This window comes from Elaeis guineensis, chromosome 6 (genome assembly GCF_000442705.2).
Source record: "Elaeis guineensis isolate ETL-2024a chromosome 6, EG11, whole genome shotgun sequence".
Classification (NCBI taxonomy): domain Eukaryota; kingdom Viridiplantae; phylum Streptophyta; class Magnoliopsida; order Arecales; family Arecaceae; genus Elaeis; species Elaeis guineensis.
This window is the reverse complement of record NC_025998.2, coordinates 74,867,850-74,891,506: the sequence shown is the minus strand read 5'-3', so window position 1 is coordinate 74,891,506 and position 23,657 is coordinate 74,867,850. Positions and strand designations below refer to the sequence as shown.

Sequence of the window (23,657 nt, the reverse complement as noted above, 5' to 3'; positions counted from 1 at the left end):
GAAGAAGGGTTTTTCTTGCTCTTCTTGGCGTCCAGTTTAGATCTTGTCAGATCAGCATAAAGGATTCGTGCTGCAGTCCTATTCTTCGAGATCTAGAAGAAGCCCAGATCCAAGCCGAAGAACGAAGCCTGTAAGGAAGCTAGCACGTCGGGAGCTTCGGAGTTTCGATCGGGATCATCTCCGTGTAGATACCAGCAGAGGCCGGATACTTGCACGGCTACGACAGAAACCCTAAACATCCGCAGGATCCGAAGAAAAGCTATCACGTATAGAGATCGAATCTCCTATTTACTTTTGTTTCTTGTTTTAGATTTCAGATTTTTTGGTATCGTGTTCGTTTGAAGATCCATTGTGATTTTCAAATATGATCTAGTGCATTATTTAAATTAAAAGTATTTTAATTTATTTTATTTTTACTGCACATAAATTCCAATTTATGAAAATTTTTTAAAACTACACGTGCGAAACCACTGCACATTCTAATAGATCCCACTATAGATGAAACTTCAGTGTCCGATCTGAAGATATAGACATATTATGGTTGTGGCCGATCTACACATCGGCCACCGACCCTCACATCGACCGCCGCCGACCCATAGGTGGGTCTCCAACTTCTCACCAGCACCTTTGTCCATAAGCCGCAGACCCTCGCTTGAGCCACCGATCCTAGGGTTAGCCGACCCTCATATTAGATTGTTGACCTACACACCCAACATCTCACCCATTATCAGAGCGACATCCGAACATCTGACACCGATCCAGGAAGGGTTCTGTCACGCCCCCAACCCGAGATTTGAATCGAAGGTCATGGCAACCGCCACATACTCATAGAATACTTTTTCCATAAGCATGCAAGGCATCTCATCATGATATCTTCACACAAAGTTAAATAAATTTTTTCAATTTTTAATAAATCAAACCTTAGTTCAAATAACAAATCAAAACTCAGTGTTCAAAAGAAATTAACTGTCTGACAAAGTCAACACTTAAAAAAAACTAAAAGTCTTGAATCAATTCTGAGAAAATCCTAAATCAATGAGCTAACTCCATCTCTAATTGCTCTCCCAACCGAAATCCCGCAACAAGCTAATTTTCTGGATCTGTAAGAAAAACATAAAACTCATCATGAGCTAAACAGCCTAGTAAGCAGTGTATACCTTTAACTGAATAAATCAGGCAAATAATACTATACATATCGATTTACTGATAATAACAAAATCAATATGTAATTTCATGAAATCATAATCATATTATCAATCATATATAAAATTCAATTCATCATAATTTCAAATTATGATTTTCATCTTAAATTCATCAATTTCTTAAGTTCTTCTTACCAACCATGACTATGACCACATTATCCCTGTGGCAGGATCATAATACCGTGTATCTGCTTGTAGTGGACTGCGAATCATCTGGCAGCCAAGTCCTTTGGAACCGCTGGTCTCGCTGGCGACATGTTGCTGGTCTCGCTGGCGACATAAATCCTCAGGACAATCAATTGCCAATGTATATGCCTCCATTGGCGGGATCCTCAACACAGTCAGGTTGTTAATTTCATATTGTTTTCCAATTCATATATTATTTTCAAAAATAATATAAATAAATGATATTCGAGTCAAATCAATCATATCATTCTTTGAGATCATACATCATCATAATAATTGTTCAACAAATAACTTCAATCATAAATAATTTTCTACAATTAACTTTAGTCATAAATAATTTCAACAATTATTTCAATAAATAATTTCAATCACAAGTATGCATAAATTTATTTAATTCAGAATTTATAATTTACCAGATAAATGCAATAAAAGTGAACACTACTTACCTCGAAAGAAAATCCAAACTAGGAATTCTAGAAATCTCGAAAATCCTTCTCTGAACCTGATACGTCAAATATCATATTTTTTAATCAAAATTTCATCGAATTAAAAAATAATTAAAATTATTAAAATCTAATGTCCCCACGAGGATCAACTTGACAACAGCATCCAGGATTTTCGGACTAATCCATGGACACCCTAATTATATTTATTTATTTTTATTATTATTTATTTTTTTTAATTAATTCTATAAATCCTAAAAATCTAAAAGAGAGAGAAAGTTTCTCTCTCCTCTTTTTTTTCTTCTTTTTCTTCTCTTTTTCTTCTTTTTCTTCTTTTTCTTTTCTTTTTCTTCTTTTTCTTCTTTTTCTTCTTCTCGGCTCCTTCCACGCCGGAACAGAGGACCGGCATCCTTCCTTTTTGCCGGGCCATTCAGGCCGCGGCCGCCACGGCGGAGACCGACGGCAGAGGGAGGCTGCTCCCCCGGTTATGGAGGAGCATGGTCGGCGGTCGATTACGATCGCCGGCGCCGGAAAAATCCACGGAAAAAGAGGCCAAAACAGGGGTCTCTTTCCCGACCGAAAATCGGCGACACTCGTCGCCGGCAGTCACGTGCAAGGGTACGGGAGGAAAGGGAAGGAAGAGAGGAAAGGGAGGAAGACTTACCTCGGCCTCCGGTGACTCCACCGGCGAGCAATCACGGCAAGAACCAAACGGTGTCCGCGGCTCCGATCAGGAAAAACAGGGAGAAAGAGAGGGGAAAAAGGCCGATGGTCAATTTCTAAGGAGAGGGGAGGTCTTCTTATAGAGGGCCCTAGGACTTCGAGAGGTCTTAGGACTCCCAATTTGCTCGGATCTCGTCGGAGAAGAAGACTCCCTCTTCCCGATTTTCCTCTGTTTCTTTTTTTTTTTTTTTTTTGGCTTGGGTCTTGACGTTATGGGCTTAGGCTTGGGCTATGACATTCTTCACCCCTAAAAAGAAATTTCGTCCTCAAAATTTTTCATACCTGTAGTCTCGAAGAGCTGGGGATATTTTTGCTTCATTTCTTTCTCTAGCTCCCAAGTAGCTTCTCTTTCCGAATGTCGACTCCACTGTACCTTGACATAAGAAATGTTGCGACGTCTCAGTATCTGTTCTTTACGGTCCACGATCCGTATCGAATATTCTTCATATGTTAGATCTTTTCTGGCTTGCACTGGTTCAAGTTCCACGATGTGATTTGGGTCTGGTAAATATTTCTTTAACATAGAAACATGAAAAAAATTATGTGCTCCTGCAAGTGAAGGGGGTAAGGCAAGTCGATAAGCCACCTCACCAATTCTTTCCGAAATCTCAAACGGACCCACATATCTAGGATTCAATTTGCCACGAATGCCAAATCTTGAGATTCTTTTTGAAGGAGATACTTTGAGAAACACATGGTCACCAACTTGAAATTCTAATTTCCGTCTCCTGTTGTCTGCATAACTTTTCTGTCTGCTTTGTGCTGCCCGAAGTCGTTCTTTAATTAATTGAACCTTCTCGACTGCTTGTTGAACAAGTTCGGGACCCAATATTCTTCGTTCACCAACATCATCCCAGTGAATCGGCGATCGACATCTTCTACCATATAATGCTTCATAAGGTGCCATACCAATGCTAGCCTGATAACTGTTATTGTATGCAAACTCAATCAAAGGTAGATGCTCATCCCATGAACTTTTCATATCCAAAATACAGGTTCTCAACATATCTTCTAAGATCTGAATAGTTCTCTCTGACTGACCATCAGTCTGTGGATGAAAAGCTGTACTGAAGTTCAATTTTGTTCCTAATGCCTTATGTAAGCTCTTCCAAAACTGTGATACAAATCTAATGTCTCGATCCGATACGATGGTCACTGAAATTTCATGTAGCCTTACAATTTCTTTCATATACAACTTTGCTAGTCTTTCCAAAGTAAATCCAACTCTAATTGGTAGAAAGTGTGCAGACTTTGTCAATCGGTCCACAATCACCCAGGCTGCATCATTTTTACTTGGAGTCTTCGGTAGTCCAGTTACAAAATCCATAGTGATATGTTCCCACTTCCATACTGGAATATCCAGAGGTTGAAGTAGTCCCGCAGGTCTCTGATGTTCAGCTTTAACTTGTTGACACACCAAACATTGAGCCACGAATTGAGCGATCTCTCTCTTCATATTATTCCACCAGTACATTTCCTTTAAGTCTCTATACATCTTAGTACCTCCCGGATGAACTGTATAACCGGTCTGATGTGCCTCCTGAAGTATTTCATGTTTGAGTGCTGAATCATTGGGTACGCAAATCCTATTTTCGAACCTCAACGAACCGTCTTCATGTATCTTGAATTCAGATTGAACACCAGCTTCCACTGAATTTCTTATTTTCATTAGTTGTGGATCATCATTCTGGGCAACTGAAATTCTTTCAATGAGTGTTGGCTGAACCCTCATGTTGGCTAACCGTACTGTTGAGTCATATATTCGGATGTCTAATTCCAGTTTTCTTATATCCTCCAATAATTGGCTTTGATGTGTAATTAAAACTGCCAAATTTCCCACAGATTTTCTACTAAGGGCATCAGCAACAACATTAGCTTTTTTCGGATGATAATAGATTGTTAAATCATAGTCCTTTAATAGTTCTAACCACCTTCTCTGTCTCATATTTAATTCTTTCTGTGTAAAAATGTACTTCAAACTCTTATGATCAGTAAACACTTCACACTGCGCACCGTATAAATGATATCTCCAAATTTTTAGGGCAAAAATCACTGCAGCTAATTCCAAATCATGTGTCGGATAATTCTGTTCATATGGTTTCAATTGTCTTGAGGCATAGGCTACTACCTTACCATGTTGCATCAATACACAGCCGAGTCCCTTTTTAGATGCATCACTATATATTGTGAATCCTTCATCTCCTATTGGTATAGTAAGGATAGGGGCTGAAACTAATCGTTGTTTTAATTCTTGAAAACTCTGTTCACAATCTTCGGTCCACTCGAATTTAACCCCTTTTTGAGTAAGACGAGTCAATGGTGCAGCTATGCGGGAGAATCATTCTACAAATCGTCTGTAATATCCTGCCATTCCCAGAAAGCTTCGAATCTCGGAGATATTTGTAGGTCTGTTCCACTGCATCACAGCTTCCACTTTTGCTGGATCTACAGAAATTCCATCTTTAGATACGATGTGTCCTAAAAAGACGATTTTGTCCAGCCAAAATTCACACTTCTTAAATTTGGCATAAAACTTTTCTTTCTTTAATATTTGTAGTACATACCGTAAATGTTCTTCATGCTCCAATTTGCTTCTTGAATATATCAAGATATCGTCAATAAATACGACAACAAACTTATCAAGATAGGATCTGAATATTCTGTTCATTAAATCCATAAAAGCTGCTGAGCATTGGTTAACCCAAAAGGCATTACTAGAAATTCATAATGTCCATAACGAATTCTAAATGCAGTCTTTGATATGTCCTCTGTTTTGATTTTTAGCTGATGATACCCTGAACGAAGATCAATTTTAGAAAAGACTTGTGCACCTTGCAGCTGATCAAACAAATCATCGATTCGAGGTAGAGGATACTTATTTCTGATAGTATTCTTATTCAACTCTCTATAGTCGATACAAAGTCTCATACTACCATCCTTCTTCTTCACAAATAAGACTGGAGCTCCCCAAGGAGATACACTAGGCCTTATAAAACCTTTATCCAATAAATCCTGTAATTGATCTTTTAACTCCTTCAACTCCATAGGGGCCATTCTGTAAGGAGCTTTAGAAATCGGACTGGTATTGGGTACCAACTCAATGATAAATTCAATTTCTCTGTCTGGTGGTAGTCCGACTAAATCATCAATGAATACATCCAAAAATTCATTTACGATAGGAATATCCTGTAACTTCAATTCATCATGTTCTTTATTCTTTATTGATATTAGGTAACCTCTACATCCCTTTCTTAGCATCTGTCTAGCTTGCACAAATGAAATAATACGTGGAGGGGTGGTTCCTGTACTTCCATCAAACTGAAAGTTAATTCTTCCGGTATGTGAAAGTTCACTCTCTTTCCATGACAGTCTACAGAGGCATAATAAGTAGCCAGCTAATCCATTCCTAGAATGACATCGAAATCATGCATATCTAGGACCACCAAATCTATCGATAATTCTCTTTCTCCTATTCTGATACTACATGACTTGCACACACTTTCGGTACTCAGAATACCACCTACTGGTGTCTCAACATATAATTTGGTTTTCATAGGTTCACATACTATATCATGTTGTCTAATAAAAGTAGTGAATATAAAGGAGTGTGTAGCACCAGAATCAAACAAAACTGAAGCATGAATACCAGATACAGGAATGATACCTGTCACCACCGCATTGGAGGCCTGAGCATCCTGTTGTGTGAGTGCATAGATCCTTCCTTGAGTTTTCGGCCTTTGACCTCCGTCCTTTGTTTGTGTGGGTCTATTTTCATCCATCTGGGGGCAATCTGCAATCTTGTGTCCTTTCTGTCCATATCTAAAACAAGAACCAGTATTCCATGGCAATTAGAAGACTCATGCTCTCTTCGGCCGCATCTCGAACATCTAGCTGCCTCATTCTCACGATTCTTATCAATTGCTGGCTTCTTTGCTGGACTCTTATTGTTCTGATTTCGTTCTTGAGTTCCACTAAATCTATTTCTCTTCTTCTGATTCCGTTCTCGCTCCGCATGGGCTTCATTAACTTCTCTCTCAATTATTAGGGCTTTATTTACAACTAAGGCATAGGTAGTTAGCTCATAGGGTACAACTTATTTTCTGATTTCTGTCTTCAGTCCCATTTCAAATTTGTGTACTCTGTCTTGCTCAATCTCAACTAATTTGGAACAAACTTGGCTAACTACGTGAATTTAACTTCATATTCTGCAACGGATCTGTTCCCCTATTTCAGGTGAATGAACTCCTGCTCTTTCTGTATTCTGACACTTCGGGGGAAATATTTGTCAAAGAATTCATCTCGGAATCTCCCAAGTGAGTGGTATCCTATCGTGCTCATATTTTTGTTCCAGTATACGCCACCAGTTGTATGCCTCGCCTTGTACCAGATATGCTGTGTAACGGATCTTCTCTTCATCTTGGCATTCTTGCACGGCGAATGCCTTCTCCATTTTCATAATCCAGTTATCTGCTTCCAATGGCTCGATGGTCCCTTTGAAGGCCGGAGGGGCTAGTTTCTTAAATTCGACGATATTGTTCCTCTGCATCGGATGTTCTCCATGTCCAGGTGTTGGTGGAAAATGCTGACGGGGCTGTGCATATTGTTGTTGAAGTAACTGTTGCTGTGTTTGAACTACTCCGATCAGAGTTTGCATTAGTTGAGTCATGTTCGGCTCCTCCTGTACTGTCGAAGTATTATCGGTAGGATCAAGGCTTCCCTCCTGCTGAGTTGTGCCGCTATTTAATTGGGGAGTGTTATCGCCAAGTGGATTTGATGTCCCTCCTACCGCTCCTTGAGTATTCTTCGCTCGTCGTGGAGGCATATTGACCTATGATAGATTTGAGATAATAATTTATCCTTAATAAGGTTATAATTTGTGACAAGTAAAATCATCATCATAACTAATCTTTCAACTTTCTAATATCTACCCATCACTCACTCACTCTATTCTACATGTGTCTATCTATCTACTTATACTCTGATACCATATTAATTGTCACGCCCCCGACCCGAGATTTGAATCGAGGGTCATGGCAACCGCCGCATACTCATAGAATATTTTTCTCATAAGCATGCAAGGCATCTCATCATGATATCTTCACACAAAGTTAAATAAATTTTTTCAACTTTTAATAAATCAAACCTTAGTTCAAATAACAAATCAAAACTCAGTGTTCAAAAGAAATTAACTGTCTGACAAAGTCAACACTAAAAAAAAACTAAAAATCTTGAATCAATTCTGAGAAAATCCTAAATCAATGAGCTAACTCCATCTCTAATCGCTCTCCCAACCGAAATCCCGCAGCAAGCTAATTTTCTGGATCTGTAAGAAAAACATAAAACTCATCATGAGCTAAACAACCCAGTAAGCAGTGTATACCTTTAACTGAATAAATCAGGTAAATAATACTATACATATCGATTTACTGATAATAACAAAATCAATATGTAATTTCATGAAATCATAATCATACTATCAATCATATACAAAATTCAATTCATCATAATTTCAAATTATGCTTTTCATCTTAAATTCATCAATTTCTTAAGTTCTTCTTACCAACCATGACTATGACCACATTATCCCTGTGGCAGGGTCATAATACCGCGTATCTGCTTGCGGTGGACTGCGAATCATCTGGCAACTAAGTCCTTTGGAACCGCTGGTCTCGCTGGCGGTTTGTCGCTGGTCTCGCTGGCGACATGTCACTGGTCTCGCTGGCGACATAAACCCTCAGGACAGTCAATTGCCAACGTATATGCCCCCATTGGCGGGGTCCTCAACACAGTCAGGTTGTTAATTTCATATTGTCTTCCAATTCATATATTATTTTCAAAAATAATATAAATAAATGATATTCGAGTCAAATCAATCATATCATTCTTTGAGATCATACATCATCATAATAATTGTTCAACAAATAACTTCAATCATAAATAATTTTCTACAATTAACTTTAATCATAAATAATTTCAACAATTATTTCAATAAATAATTTCAATCACAAGCATGCATAAATTTATTTAATTCAGAATTTATAATTTACCAGATAAATTCAATAAAAGTGAACACTACTTACCTCAAAAGAAAATCCAAACTAGGAATTCTAAAAATCTCGAAAATCTTTCTCTGAACCTGATACGTCAAATATCATATTTTTTAATCAAAATTTCATCGAATTAAAAAATAATTAAAATTGTTAAAATCTAATATCCCCACGAGGATCAACTTGACAACAGCATCCAGGATTTTCGGACTAATCCATGGACACCCTAATTATATTTATTTATTTTTATTATTATTTATTATTTTTTTTAATTAATTCCATAAATCCTAAAAATCTAAAAGAGAGAGAAAGTTTCTCTCTCCCCTTTTTTTTTCTTTTTTTTCTTTTCTTTTTCTTCTTTTTCTTCTTTTTCTTTTCTTTTTCTTCTTTTTCTTTTCTTTTTCTTCTTTTTCTTCTTTTTCTTCTTCTCGGCTCCTTCCACGCCGGAACAAAGGACCGACGTCCTTCCTTTTTGCCAGGCCATTCAGGCCACGGCCGCCACGGCGGAGACAGACGGCAGAGGGAGGCTGCTCCCCCGGTTATGGAGGAGCATGGCCGGCGATCGATTACGATCGCCGGCACCGAAAAAATCCACAGGAAAAGAGGCCAAAATAGGGGTCTCTTTCCCGACCAAAAATCGGCGACACTCGTCGCCGGCAGTCACGCGCAAGGGTACGGGAGAAAAGGGAAGGAAGAGAGGAAAGGGAGGAAGACTTACCTCGGCCTCCGGTGACTCCACCGACGAGCAATCACGGCAAGAACCAAACGGTGTCCGCGGCTCCGATCGGGAAAAACAGGGAGAAAAAGAGGGGAAAAAGGCCGATGGTCGATTTCTAAGAAGAGGGGAGGTCTTCTTATAGAGGGCCCTAGGACTTCGAGAGGTCCTAGGACTCCCAATTTGCTCGGATCTCGCCGGAGAAGAAGACTCCTATCCTATCGGGAGTCTTCTTCCCGATTTTTCTCTATTTCTTTTTTTTTTTTTTTTTTTGGCTTGAGTCTTGACGTTATGGGCTTGGGCTTGGGCTATGACAGGTTCAGACTCAAATGTCACCTCGAACCAAAAGATCTATAGTCGATCCTTGCCTCCAACAGCACGATCCTCTGACCCATATTGGACACTATATTTGGAAAGGTTGATACCCCAATGCAGTCCCATCAAATCACATCACTCAATATCAAATCGCACCACTCCTGATGATGGCTGGCTGCATGCCGGATAAAGTCTCGTCAAATCACACCATTCTTGAGAACAGCTAGCTGTGCATCGGATAAGGTGACATTAACTGCCAAAAAATCAGGCCGAACATCTTGAAATGGTACACTAAGAGAAGTTGGGATGGCCTCTCGCAACTTCCCCTCTTATGGCTCCTACCTCTATAAATAAAGGCAAACAGGGGATCCCCAAGGTATGCAACTCTCACGCATTCTCCTTCCAATCTATTCCAAATTTTTGATTTGAGCGTCGGAGGGTCTCTACCGCAACCACCCCAGTCAAAGATTTGTTTTGCAGGTCTGGTCGTCGTCATCTTCGCCACACTTTTCACTCTAGCGACTCCGGCTTAAGCCGGAAATCTACGATAATAAATTGATGCTAGAAAAAGGACTTGCCACATGCAATCCAACTTGAAAGAGAGTATGCTGCGCCACTTCGCCGCTTTCCGTCAACTCAATGAGGATGAGGTGGAGCCACCCAATCATCCACCTCGCATCGATCGACAGAACTAGAGCAACTACCTATGATGACAGAGCTCCAATGATTCGACAACCTGATCCGTCAGGTTCAGGTGCTGGCAAACGCTGTCCGGCACCTGCAATGGACCACAGAGCAGCATCCACCTCAGCTTATTCCCCCCGGCGGTGCCGTCTCGGCATATTCATCGAGACCAATTTCTGATCTTGAAAAATCCTCCTCAAAAAATGTATCGATCTATCTCCTCCGATCAGCAACCACCCTCCCACCACAGATCTGCCCACGACAGACAACACCGATAGTCTCCCACCTCATCTAATGGTGACTCAACTCCAGGCTATGCCCCCCAAATCAGAGCGATTGCACCCGGATTATAATCTCGAGCGAAAGATCCGCGAGATTGAGCACTAACTCGTCGAGGTCCAAAGGGGCGATGGAAAAACAACGATGTCTCTATCTTCAGTTCTCGACCACCCTTCATCCACTCCATCCTCCGGAATCGATCCCGTATCCATTTAGGATGCTAGCAGTGGAACTATACGATAACTCCATCGATCCCCTAGATCACCTGGAGGGCTACAAAGCCCTCATGATGCCCCAAGATGCTTTGAACGCCCTTCTCTACCTCGTCTTCCCTGCAACTTTGAAAAAGATGGTGCGGACCTAATACTCCAAGCTCCAACTGAAATCCATTTCTTTGTTCGAGCAGCTCGACAGCAGTTTGTTGCTCATTTTTGGCAATAGTCGAGTTCAACCAAGGACTTCAGACAGCCTCTTCTCCCTTCACCAGAAAGAGAAAATCATTGCACGACTACATGGCACGTTTCAACGCAGCAACACTGGAAGTACGCAATGTGGATGAAGCCGTCGCTACGTCGTCTTTGAAACGAGACCTCCGCAATGAGCGCCTCATGTATTCCCTCGACAAGACATATTCGAGGGACTACACCGATTTTCTGATTCGGGTCCGTAAGTATATGCAGGCCAAAAAAGGTCAAATCATGTGTCGGGAAGATCAAACCTTCAACAAAAAAAATATGCGCAAGAGGACGCTCGCCTGGCTCAGGCCGAAGCTAGATCCTCCCAATCATTGAAAGCACCAAGGGCGAGGAGTCACCTCAGTGCTACAACAGTTACACCCTGTTAACCGCTCCCCAAGTTCAGATCCTTATGGAGATTGAGCGTGAAGGCTACCTCTGCCGACCTCCGCCAATGAAGACCCCCTCAACCCGACGGAACAAGTGAAGGTACTGCTGTTTTCACCATGACCACGATCACAAAACCGAGTGCCTTCAATTGAAGAACGAGATCGAGGCCCTCATCCACTGAGGCTACCTTGGTAAGCATGTTCAAAGGCGACAGAGCCGAGCCCACGAGCAGCCCCGTCGCTAGCCCAATGAGGATAACCACAACCGCCAAACGGCTAGCATCATCAACATGATATCGGACTTCGAAAGCACCTGGGGTGGCAGGAAACCGAGTTGACAACATTCCTACTCCTCAGACTCAGAATGCCGAAAACTTTTGAACAAACTATCAATAAGACTTGTAATTATTCGCTTTTATTAATAAAATTGTGCTTCAAATCTTATATAGATTTTATGTAAGTTAAGAAAGATGGACGACGACAAAGGAGCACTTTGTTCAAAAAGAGAAGCTTAATACAAGGCGACTTCAGTCAAATGAAGTTCGTCACAACAAAAAAAAGAAAAATACAAGCTTGGCCATTAATTGAGCCATACATCGAATTGACGCAAAATGATCGCATTGGCTCGAACTAACGACCCCCGGGTTGGGCCCTCCATCGGCCTCCTAATTGACCCCCAACCAACCCCTAGGCTGGGATTCCATTAGTCATCAAGAACAAGTTCCCATGGCCCATATTGACATGGATCCCATTACTGATGAAACCTCATGCCCAATCTGAAGATACAGACATACTCTGGTTGTGGCCGATCTACGCATCAGTCGCCAACCCTCACATCAGCCAACGACCAAAGGATCTCTCCGACTTCTCACCAGTACATTTGTCCACAAACTACAAACCCTCACTTGAGCCATCAATCCTACAGTTAGCCGCCCTCATATCAGATTGTCGACCTACACATCCAACATCTCAACCATCATCAAAGCGACATCCGAACATTGGACACCGATCCAAGAACGGTTCCGACCCAAATGTCGCCTCCGACCAAGGAATCTATCGGCATCCTTGCCTTCAACAGCACACTCGATAGGATTTTGAGCCACATCCCCTCCAACCCATGTCGATCACCATATTTGGGAAGACTGACAAAAGACCCCTATGCAATCCTATCAAATCACATCACTCAATGTCAAATCATGCCACTTCTAATGATGGCTGGCTGCGTCCTGGATAAAGTTCCGTCAAATCACACCATTTCTGAGAATGACTGGCTGTGCACCGAATAAGATGACATCAACTGCCAAAAAATTAGGCAAAACATCTTGAAATGGTACACCTAGAGAAGTGGGGATGGCCTCCCGCAACTTTCCCCTCTTATAGCTCCTGCCTCTATAAATAAAGGCAAACAGGCAAACAAGCAAACAGGAGACCCCTAAGGTATGCAACTCTTACGCACGCTCGTTCCCACCTGTTTCAAATTTCTGACTTGAGCGTCAGAGGATCCCTGCCAAAACCACCCCCAGTCAAAAACTTGTTTTGCAGGTTCGATCACCATCATCTTCGCCATACTCCGCCATACTCCAGCAACTCCAACCCAAGCTGAGAAGCTACGACAACACTACATATGGCATGAGCATATGATTTTGTATTTGGTTAGTGCACTTGAATTATGCTTACAAGAACTACCAAAGAAAACCCCCTTGAAGATTCCTCCTCTCTCATCCCTAGTCCATCTAATAAAGACTAAGCATATTAGTCATGTGAGGATGCAATTGGCCCAAACTGAATCCGAACCCGCACACCCAAAACTGCTTATTGTGTGAAGTTTGATTGTGGTTTTATAAGTCTGGGTGGGATTTGAGTTTAAAAATCTCGACCAGACTTCTCATTGTGGTTAGGATGAGCTTAAATGCAACAAGAACTCAATCCATCCAAACATGTAAATAAAGAAATTGTCTAATATTTATGTTTTTAATTCATATTTATGCTTAACATAAAAGTAACTTATATTTTGTATAGAATTATATCTTTAGCCTTGTTAAATTATCAATAAGTGTATTATCAAAATTAATGAATGTTGAGGCCTTAACCTCATAAACTTCAATCCGACAGATCTCAAACCTTTCCTCCATTTTAAAATTTCTATTTAACCCAATCAAACCCGACTAATATAGGCCAACCAACCCAACCTAGCTAACCCTACACAACCGTGATTTATCTTAAGAAGGGTTTGGGTGAGGTCAAGTTAGAGAAATCCCAAACTATGATTGTTTGTTTGGGTTAGCATTTGCCCTTAACCTAAACCAAAACAACCAAGTTGCAATCCTTGTCACATGCACCTACAACAAATCTTAAGACTTCATAAAGGTAGGATATGAGTCATCTGAATTAAGTGCCACACATAATTATATTATATCATGATGGTGAGTAGTTGGACTAAATAGGTGTAGTTAAGTCAGCTTCAATTGTGCCATGTTTTGGCATGGTTGGATATTGTTGGTTATTTGGTTAGGGATTTAATTAACTGGGTCTCTCCAAGGAATGGAGGCAGCAATAGTGCAAGGAAATGTTTCTACAAATAATAGTTAATTATAATAACCACTACATCAAGCTTGGTTTAGGTTGCATTGCCCTGAAGATAACCAATCAAATATAAACTAACATCATCTGAATGCAGCTTAGAATGAAAAGAAAATGACTGACATCTAATCTGCACAGGATGCAAAACATATAAGAGCCCATCCTAACCCAAACTCATTGAAAATTAATACATCAACATTCGCAATCTTGGTGCCGGATCTTGTGCTACTAGTACCATCCTAGTACAAAGTCGGTACACCCACTATGATGCTCGTTTTGGTATACCAACACTCAGTACGCTTCACATACCATATATCGATTTGGTACCGGTATGATACAATGAGGTCAATATCTATCGATACTAGTAGGTACAGCATACAATGCATTACAAACAAATACATATATAAACCCAAATTAATGTGCTAATAACACCTATGTAATCTATCATCTGAATCCAATCTCATATTTTTCCTTTTTCAGAAAAGGTAGAGCAACCCCCCCCCCCAAAAAAAAAAGAAAAAACTAAAAGAAAGGAAAGAAAGAAAATACAAGGAGGGAAAAATTATAAAAGCAAAGGCAACACTCTTAACTCTATCCAAGGCAACTTCACACACTCAACAACGAGCTCTCAAGCTAACCGCAAACTCCCTTTCCAATTTTGAAGTACCCAAAATTCCCTAGTACCTCAGCAAAAGTGTTGACCTAACGGATTGATTTTGATGGTCACAAAAAGCTGAGTGTGTTACTAATACGTGTGTTTTGGAGTAGTTTAATTTGTTTCCAAGGAAAGATTTAGGAGGTTGAACACTCAAAGAAGCATGAAGAAGCTCAAAAGATCAAATCTTGAGTTTGGAGAGGATTTCAAAGTTGTTTGGAGACTTCTATGGTAAAGAAGGTAAGTCTAGAATGATGGAAGTCGACCCTTGGATGTGTCCACAGGATAAAACTGAGAAGTTTAAAAATTCCGTACATTAGGAGTCAACCTAAGGTTGCCAAGTCGACCCTTGGATTCTAGGAATCAACCTTAACACTTGGAAGCAAATTGGCACAAGCCAAAAGTCGACCCCAAGTTGCCAGGAGTCGACCCTTGAAATGCCACAAGCGAGAGATAGAACACAATCAATTTTTGGCCTTTTAGGAGTTGACCCCACATTGCAAGAGTCGACTCCTGATGTGCGGGAGTTGACCTTGGAATGCCACAGGGTGGAAATAGAATGGGAACTTTTCTTGGCCTTTTAGGAGCCGAACCCTAGTGGACCAGGAATCAACCCCTGAAGGGCTAGGATCGACCCCTATGTTCGGAAAAGTCTATTATGAAATTTTTAGGTTATACTGCCTTTGTTCATATATTTTCATAGAAACCAAATTTCTTAATGTAATTTTTGAGATATATTGCCGTTGTTTGAGTATTTTCATTTTCTTATCATGTGCATCAACAGGCCCTTTGCTCATATTCTTTCAGAAATTTAGCCTTTGTTGTTAGGAACTCGTTTTCAGGCTACATAAACCAAGGGAAAATAAAGCCAAATTTTGGGAGAATTTAAATATAAACCAAAAATCATGAAAACAAAATATCTACAGAACACCCTTTTGACTGAGCCCCTAAAAAATCACATTGAAAAAAAGAAGCATCATATACTTTATTAACTTACAATCCTCTTTCCGAACTCGATCCCCGCGACAACGAAGGGCGTAATTCCAGCTGAAGAATCAAAACAAAGGGACAAGAGAAAGGAGATTTTGGTCACATGGAAATTCTAAAAAAATCAAATTGCGTTAAAAGAGACCAAATGTGTTCGAAGAAAGGGTACCTAATGCACCGACGGCGACCTGCCAGGTGAGCTCCACCGTAGGGCCCAAATCCGCCGCTCCGTCCATGGCATGGACTCTTGTGGCAGCTCGGGCATGGCCGACACCACACTTGCTTCTGCTGAAGCGAGGAAGTCTAGCGTTGGGGTTTGCTGAGACCCATCTTCGTTGAGGGAGGCATACGAGGGACAGAGGAATTGAAGAGGCTTCCATGCGTGTAAGAGTGGGAGTGGGAGGAAGCGTGGCACGCCGGGCAGTAACTCCCGCTGGGGTTTCGAGAACCAACGACCGCAAGCTGGTCACCGTCGATTAGCCGCACATCCTGCACTTCTGCCTCTCCAGCGCTGTTTTTTTTTTTTTTTTTTTTTTTTTTTTTCCTCTTGCATTTAGCTCCTGTTTTGTACAATACAATTAAAACTGTCAATGGACCATATCCACACACCCATGTGTATTTATCCAAAAGATTCGGGTCTGATATTAGCATCAGACTCATGCAGATTTGAATCCGAATTCAGATCCAATAAATTATAATATAAGCAAATAAGATCTGAATATTTAATATCAAGATCCAATAGATCTGAAATCCAAATAATATAATATAATAATATTATATATATATTAAACATATAATACTTATTCCTTCCTCTACCTCCCAGTCTCCCTCTCTCCCTCTCTGTCTCTCAGCCTCTCCCTCCCCCTCCTCTCCTGCTCCAAACCCCGCTCGTCCCACGTGGTGCATCTTCTCTCCTCATTCTCATGCAAACCATATAGAAAAGCATGGCCGCTGAGAGATGTTCCTCCCTCCTCCACAAACCCTAATCCCAAGACTGAGACGCTCGCTTCCCAAAACCCTAACCCGACAACCAAGGATTTCACCCGCCATGTCCATCAACCTCCAAACCCATGCTTTCGCCGACAACCCGCTGCACTCCAAGCTCGCCAGACCGGCGGGCCCTTGCTCCCCCGGCTCTGCTCTCAAGACCCTTAAGTCCCTTCTAGCCACCGATGCCGACGAGGGGTTGTCGTCCGGTTTCAAGGTCTTGGTCTTCAAAAAGGGCCGGCCTTTGGCTCAATCCTTGGAGCCCATGTCGGACACTCCGCCAAGATGGCATCTTGGATGGGTTCCCCCTCCAAATTTAAGGATTCGTCAGTGGATGGAGGAGATCCTCTCCCTCTCTCTGTCTCTCAGTCTCCCGCTCTCCCTCTCCGTCAAGATCCCTCCATCGAGATCCGATCTCTCCAACAACGTTGAGCCCTCCCTCCTCTCCTGCTCCCAGCTTCCTCTCTTTCTTCACCGAGATCTGATCTCCTCTCCGCCTCTCCCCCTCCCCCTTTACCTTCTGTGGCTCCGTCACTCCGTGCCCCTCCCTCTGCCTCGCATCATCTCTGCCGCCATCCGGGCCGCCTCTCCCTCTCCATCGCTACTCTCCACTGAGATCTGAATATGAGTTTCGGGTCCTAGAACTGAGTCCGAATACTTAAGACCCATTAGGGTTCGGGTCTGGTACTTTAAGGTCGAATCCATCAAATATTCGAGTCTGGGTCCGATACCAGTAACTAAGATCGGATCCGAATCTAAATATTCAAGTTTCTGTTGGGATTTGATGTCTCAAGATTCGGTCCACAAAGAGTCCATAGCGAGGTCCAAGGTGACGAATGGAGTCCAACGAACCCAAGAACAGTCCAAACGGAGTCCAAACGGAGAAATTACGTGCGAAAAAAGTGAGGAGGTGGGCTGGTAAGGCACACGGATGGGAGACGGGCTGGCGCAGGCCAGCAGCGACGCGGGCAGGCTACAGGCGCACAGGGCCAGTCGCCCATGCGGCCTAGTATGCGAGCACGTGCGTGCAACCCATGCACAAGCATGGCCCAGACTGCGCAGTGTACCAGGTCCATCATGGATTGTGGTTCACGGGAGAGCGTGTGGATCGATCAGGCATTTCTTGAGCAATTTCTTACGGTTCATGGTGGACTTGTGGCATTTCGAGGGCATTGCTCATAGCTCATGCAGGTTTCATGGATCAAGGAGCCAGGTAATGCACGATCGGACAGTGTAGAGATGTTTGTGGTCATCATTGAATGGTTAGGGAGGCTTTTGAGTCCTGTTCAAGCTCTGTTACCGAGTGGGACTTGGATTTAAGGCTCTTTAAAGTCCTGTGGACAAACAGAGAGGCGGAGTGGCATGGTGGTTCGGCAGAGACCTGAAACCATGGAGCAGAGGGCAGCAGCAGCCAACAGAGAGCAAAAGTACAGAGATACTTCAGACAGACTGTTTGGCAGCGGACAGCGATCATTTCAGAAGTACAGAGACTTTTTAAAGAGAGAGCTTTTATGAGGGAGAGCTTCTTATTGAGAGAGAGATTGGGTGTACGAGGGTTGAGGGTGTGATCTCCTTTGGTAATTTTTTTTTCATAGTGAAGCTTGTATGCCCCATGGAGGCGAGCTTTTGGGTTGATCCACATATTTGATTGTATTTCTATTTTTATTTTTTTTTATTCCTATTGAATCGAGCAGTATCAAAAAGGTCCTACGGTGGTGGTGTTCTGGCCAGACATCCCCAACAAGTAGTATCAGAATAAAATGATATCACAACAAGTGGTACCAGAGCGAGACGGTACCAGGATGCAGGTTGCGACGGTGGTGGTCAAAATTGAAGATGGAGAAGACAAGCATAATCAAGGTGGAGATCAACCGATTCAATGGGAAGAGCAATTTCTTCTCATAGCAGATAAGAGTGAAAGACGTGCTCATCCAGCAAAAATTGATCGATGCACTTTTGTGTGAGAAAAAGTCGACTACCATGGAGATATAGAATTAGAGGTAGCTCCAGATGTAGACGGTAAGTACAATCTACTTGTACCTAATAGATGAAGTAGTGATCCATATGCTTGGCGAGATTTCTTCGATGGTGCTGTGGTCGAAGCTCGAAAAGTTATATATGATGAAGTCTCTCATCAACACTCTCTTCCTCTGGAGGTAGTTCTACCAGCTGCAGATGACTAAAGGACAGCGTGCAGAAGCATCTCAGCCACTTTTAGAAGATCTTCATCGATCTCCTCAGCATTGGCGAGAAAGTTGAAGAGAAGACCAAGATGTTGGTCTTGCTAGCGTTGCTTCTCTCTTCGTATGAGTTCTTGGTGACTGCTCTTCTAGTGAGGAAGAGCACCATCAAGATAGATAAAGTCACCATAGCGATTCTCCAAAATAAAGTTCTCAGGAGGAAGAATCCAGCTTCGAGCTCAGGCGACAGCTCAGATTTGGTGGTTTTTAAAGGAGCAGGTGGTAGCAGACGAAGCGGCAGGAGATCACGAGATGGGTGATCCAAGTCCAGGAAGAGGAACTTGAGCAAGATCAGATGCTACCGATACGATGAGTTGGAGCATCGTATCAGAGATTGTCCATAATGAAGAGATTGGACTGTTGGAAAACATATGCAATTTTATGCATATATTTTAAAATTTTTTAAAATAAAAAATAATGAAAGATAATTAGATTAATCATATTAACTTAACATACATATAATCTAATCATCAAATCAACCTACTCTAGGATCTATGACATGATATATTGCATATAAAATCTGAAAAGAACAGAAGATAAAATCTGTATACATGGATGTAAGTAGTAGATCAAATCTACATCTACCTGAGTTCAGAACTCGATATCTGAGTACAAATCGATGATCGCCGCTATTGAGAGATATGGTAAGAAAGATCCTCGCTAGTTGCTTGTAGCCACACATATGTCCAGCCTCTACAGAAGGTCTACTCGAAGCTCCAATTTAATTGATTTTCTCAAGAGTGCTAGCTCATACGAAGATCTTCTTCTTGACTGATCTGGATCCTTTCTTCAAATCTCTAGAATCTTTTTAGAAATTGAAGATGGACCTCTGGAAGAGATGAAGAGGCGAAAGAAATGTGGAGAGGAAACAATTTTTCCTCTTATTTTTCTCTCTTTCTAGACCTTGGGTCCAAACCCTAGGATTTTTACATCTTGCACTCACCCAAGAGAAGAAGACTCTCCTCTTCTTTTTTCACGCCATGAACCAAACCCAAACTTCTTTCACATGAAAACCCTTTCCACTTCTTTCTTACATACACAAAAGTGAAACAAAACCTCCTTTTTATATGGCGTGTAAGGGAATGGGTGAAGAGTCCAACAATATTTGGACTCTTCCAAGAGATGTCGCCACATTCTCATAATTCCACACCCAAGGAAACATGGGATGCCCCAACCAAAAATTTCTCATGTTAAACCAAATCCTTATCTGATTTCCCACAGTGAGAAACTTCCCTTTTGTCGCACAAAATAAATGGAATAAAAGGACTGGCGTGGAGGGTGATTTGGATAAGAACAAACACCACTTGATAAGGAATATTTTGAAATCTAATTTCAAACCTTTTCTTTTATCAAAACCAAACTAGATTTGGATGTGAGATAGGAAGGGTAGAGGGCCTCTTTTGCATAAAGAAATCTCATGCAAAAAACTTTTGTGGCATGAGGAAATATGGCATCAAAGTTGAGTGGCGTATGGGAGAAGAGTCCAATCTTCTATGGACTCTTTGTTTCCTTATTTGACTCCTAACCAAATCACATCTGGTTAAGCCCAAGTAAATAGATAAAATTTGATCTAATTAAGATCATAATTTTTTAATCAAATTTTAATCAAATTAAAAATTAATTGGATTTAAATCCTGATCAAATCAAAGATAATTCTCTCTTAGTGACTAGATCATCTCATAACCTTATCGAGTCAAACCAAATTGAATCAAATTTAATTTAATTTAATTTAATTTTTTTACTCAATCAAATTAAACTAATCAATAATCTAATTATTAATTAATTTTTTATTAATTTACTAACACTCAGTGAATAAATTCATTGTAACTTTTGCATAAGGTTAACCATCAATCGAATTGATGATTAAATCTTTGAACAATTCTCAATCGTTGATCAACCATATGATCAGTCAGAAACATCTTTTGAGTCTGACCCCGTAGGTTTGAACTTAAGTCAGTAGTATAAAAATAAATTTTTAAATCAATCGATGTAACCATCTAGCAGCAATGGGACCTGACGTCCGGATAGATAAAATGATGGCAAAGCAACATTCAAGAACCTATTGGCGTATAGTTACCGTATAATTCATCTCTTTGATCCTAATGCTCAAGGATGACCCAGGGTTTGACTGTCAATCCTATATAAGTCATCTATATTGTATTTCAATCTTTCAAATTCATCACATGGATTATCTGGACCCAGATTTTGCTAAATTGAAATACATTGATATATAACTCCTACTAATTCGTGAAAGAATAATATCCTACAAGTCAATCGCAAATGAGATGTGATAGGGTATTTTTTAATTTATCTTCTAAACTCATATAAATTGATATTTATATTATCAATAAAATAAAAATTTTTGATTCATTATATGCTGCATCTTATTAATTTTAAGATTATAATGAACCCCGTAGGTCGAGCAATGATTTTAGGGTCATGATGAAATCACGCCAGTGAGATCTAATTTTTTGATAGTCCTGATCTAAAATATTCTTAGTCATTGGTATATTGAGTCGGAGATCAATGATATCGGTAAGACTGGCATGTCCTATGTATGCTCAGAAATGAGGATGGTTGATCTCACAACCACTTATGTGGTGACACTAATTCAAGGATATGGGTGCTCATTAGAGAATAAGTTCACTGAATTGACCTACGAGAGAATATCAGATGGAGTCTTATTTACATGTCAACTGATGATTCTCTAGTGAGAGTTGTGTAAGTGATCCTTAGATCTGAGGTCATCATGGTACCTTGTGTACATGGATCTATATTTTGGTTCACTACCTAGCTTGGTTCTTTGATCCTTATATGGGGTGTTTTGGATATAGTGAAGTGTGCATGGAGATTGTGAGTGATCAATAAGAGATCAGTCACTCCTAATAAGGAGAGCGAATATCCTATGTGATCTCATAGGATAATGATTCTGGAAGTCTTTGACCAAAGCAGGATGATAATTAGAAAAAAAATTTTAATGTATCATCAACTGAATCATTGTCTTTTGATCGAGATACATAATAATAAGTGATTAGATTTGACATATTTTCATGCCCACAGCTCATCTGAAATGTTGTTTGACTGAAAGATTGAATTACATGGAAACTTACCACTGAATGATATTTTGATAATTTTTATCAAAATTTTAAATCTTTCAGATAGTCATGATATATTGCTAAATATTAATCTTGACTTATAAATTTATCAGAATTAAAAAAATTTAATTCTGGAGTCAATTTGAAAGACTCCAAGTTGATTGGGACTCTTCGGGTGATCTAATCTCATTGGATTAGGGTTACGTCAAAAGTCTGGATCACTACTGGTTAGATTTGAAAATCAATGGGTCACACACTTTGGGATTTGATCTTGATCTAATCTAATAAAAGTTTAATGTAAATTCTATGGGTTAATTTGATATGCTAGCACATTGTATTAACCCAAGTTTCCAAATTAGTTTAGATCAAATTATTTGAGCTAACCCAGACCAGTTGGCTTGGACCTAATGGGATTGGATCAATTTGGATTTGATCCTTATCTAACTTGAATGAGTTTCAAGTGGAGAAGGAGTCCTCCACGTTCACCAGAAGTCATGGCAAAAAATAAATACCGCCCACCTTAAATTGGCATGAGAAGTGGAGAGTCCTTCTTAATGAAGGCTCTTAACTATTACGTGTTATCTTAAATTCTTGATCAGTTCTCCTATGATTTGACTCTAAATTTATCTTAACTATTACGTATTATCTCTTTGTATGCTTGAATTTGCTTTGATCGTGATCGACAAAGTGATTCTAAGATTTTGGATTCGGCTCGATAGTTTTATTTGATAAGGCTATTGATTTGCTTGTTTTAAAATTTTTGAAAATTACTTTTCATTATGTAGCCAAAATTCAACAGTGGTATCAGAGCTATCTTTATCGAATTCGATCGAATAAGTACAATAGTTGTGCATTGAATCGTTCTTGTGCATATCTTACCAAAAAAATTTTGCATTGATTTATAGCATCAATCTTTTAAACTCAAAAATTATTTTTGACTTTATATATGCCATGATACATAATTTTAGTTATTAAATTATTTATTTATGATAATTCTAAAATTTGTATTATCATGGTTGTATGATGCTCAAATTGATGCATTGTTAAGGGTGCAAAGCATGCCTAATGTGATTAAAATTTGCTATTTTTTTTTCGATATGCTTGATATATGTTTTGATTTCCATTGCACCCTTATATGATTTTAGTATGTCATATGATTGCTATTTAAAATAGTAGAAGCATATCAAATTGCATAATTTGTAGTGTATATTTTATGTGGTTGTAGTTAGGATATATTGAGACCAGTTTAAAGTTTCTCATAAAAAATTATATTAAGTTGTAATGTCAAGATTCATTTTATTAATCAAAAATCGAATTCTTAAGATCAATTGGTATCGAAGAAAGTATCAAAAGTAATTTTCTAATTAGATCCGTATGCTAGTTTGGCCAACTCTGTTGGTGTCTAGAAAAGCTACGTGGAGCCTCCTACCTACTTACCTAGCTAATTTGGTCTTATTGATTTTCAGACTTAGATTGATTAGTGATGTAGACATTACAAAGTTCTTCCTTCAAACTTGGTCGATAGAGTATGTCAAGATCTTAGTGAGCTTATTGTGCTATCCACAAGACTTACTATAGAAATTGACATGATGTTGATCAAGTACATAATGATGCTTATGGCATATTTGAATAGTGTTGCTTTGTTGTGCTATCCACAAGGACAACGTTGTTTAAG

The 23,657-nt window shown here is 40.1% G+C and overlaps 1 protein-coding gene across 7 annotated transcripts in view; it reads right to left on the bottom strand.

The window, feature by feature from the left end:
* LOC105035202 (uncharacterized) overlaps positions 1-16,212 on the bottom strand; it is a 63,905-nt gene extending 47,693 nt beyond the window's left edge. For 3 of the 7 annotated variants that reach the window (XR_012142141.1, XR_012142142.1, XM_073259535.1), the window contains exons 1-3: positions 15,830-16,212; positions 15,671-15,720; positions 1,835-1,890 (exon numbers count right to left, since the gene is read on the bottom strand). Coding sequence is in view for 5 of the 7 variants with exons in the window: in XM_073259535.1 (XP_073115636.1) it covers positions 1,835-1,890; positions 15,671-15,720; positions 15,830-16,040 (317 nt within the window). In the remaining 2 variants the exon portion in view is untranslated. The remainder of the gene's footprint in view (positions 1-1,834; positions 1,891-15,670; positions 15,721-15,829) is intronic. The other 4 variants (XM_010910657.3, XM_073259537.1, XM_010910656.4 and 1 more) reach the window with 3 other exon arrangements.
* Between the last annotated feature and the right edge of the window lie 7,445 nt (positions 16,213-23,657).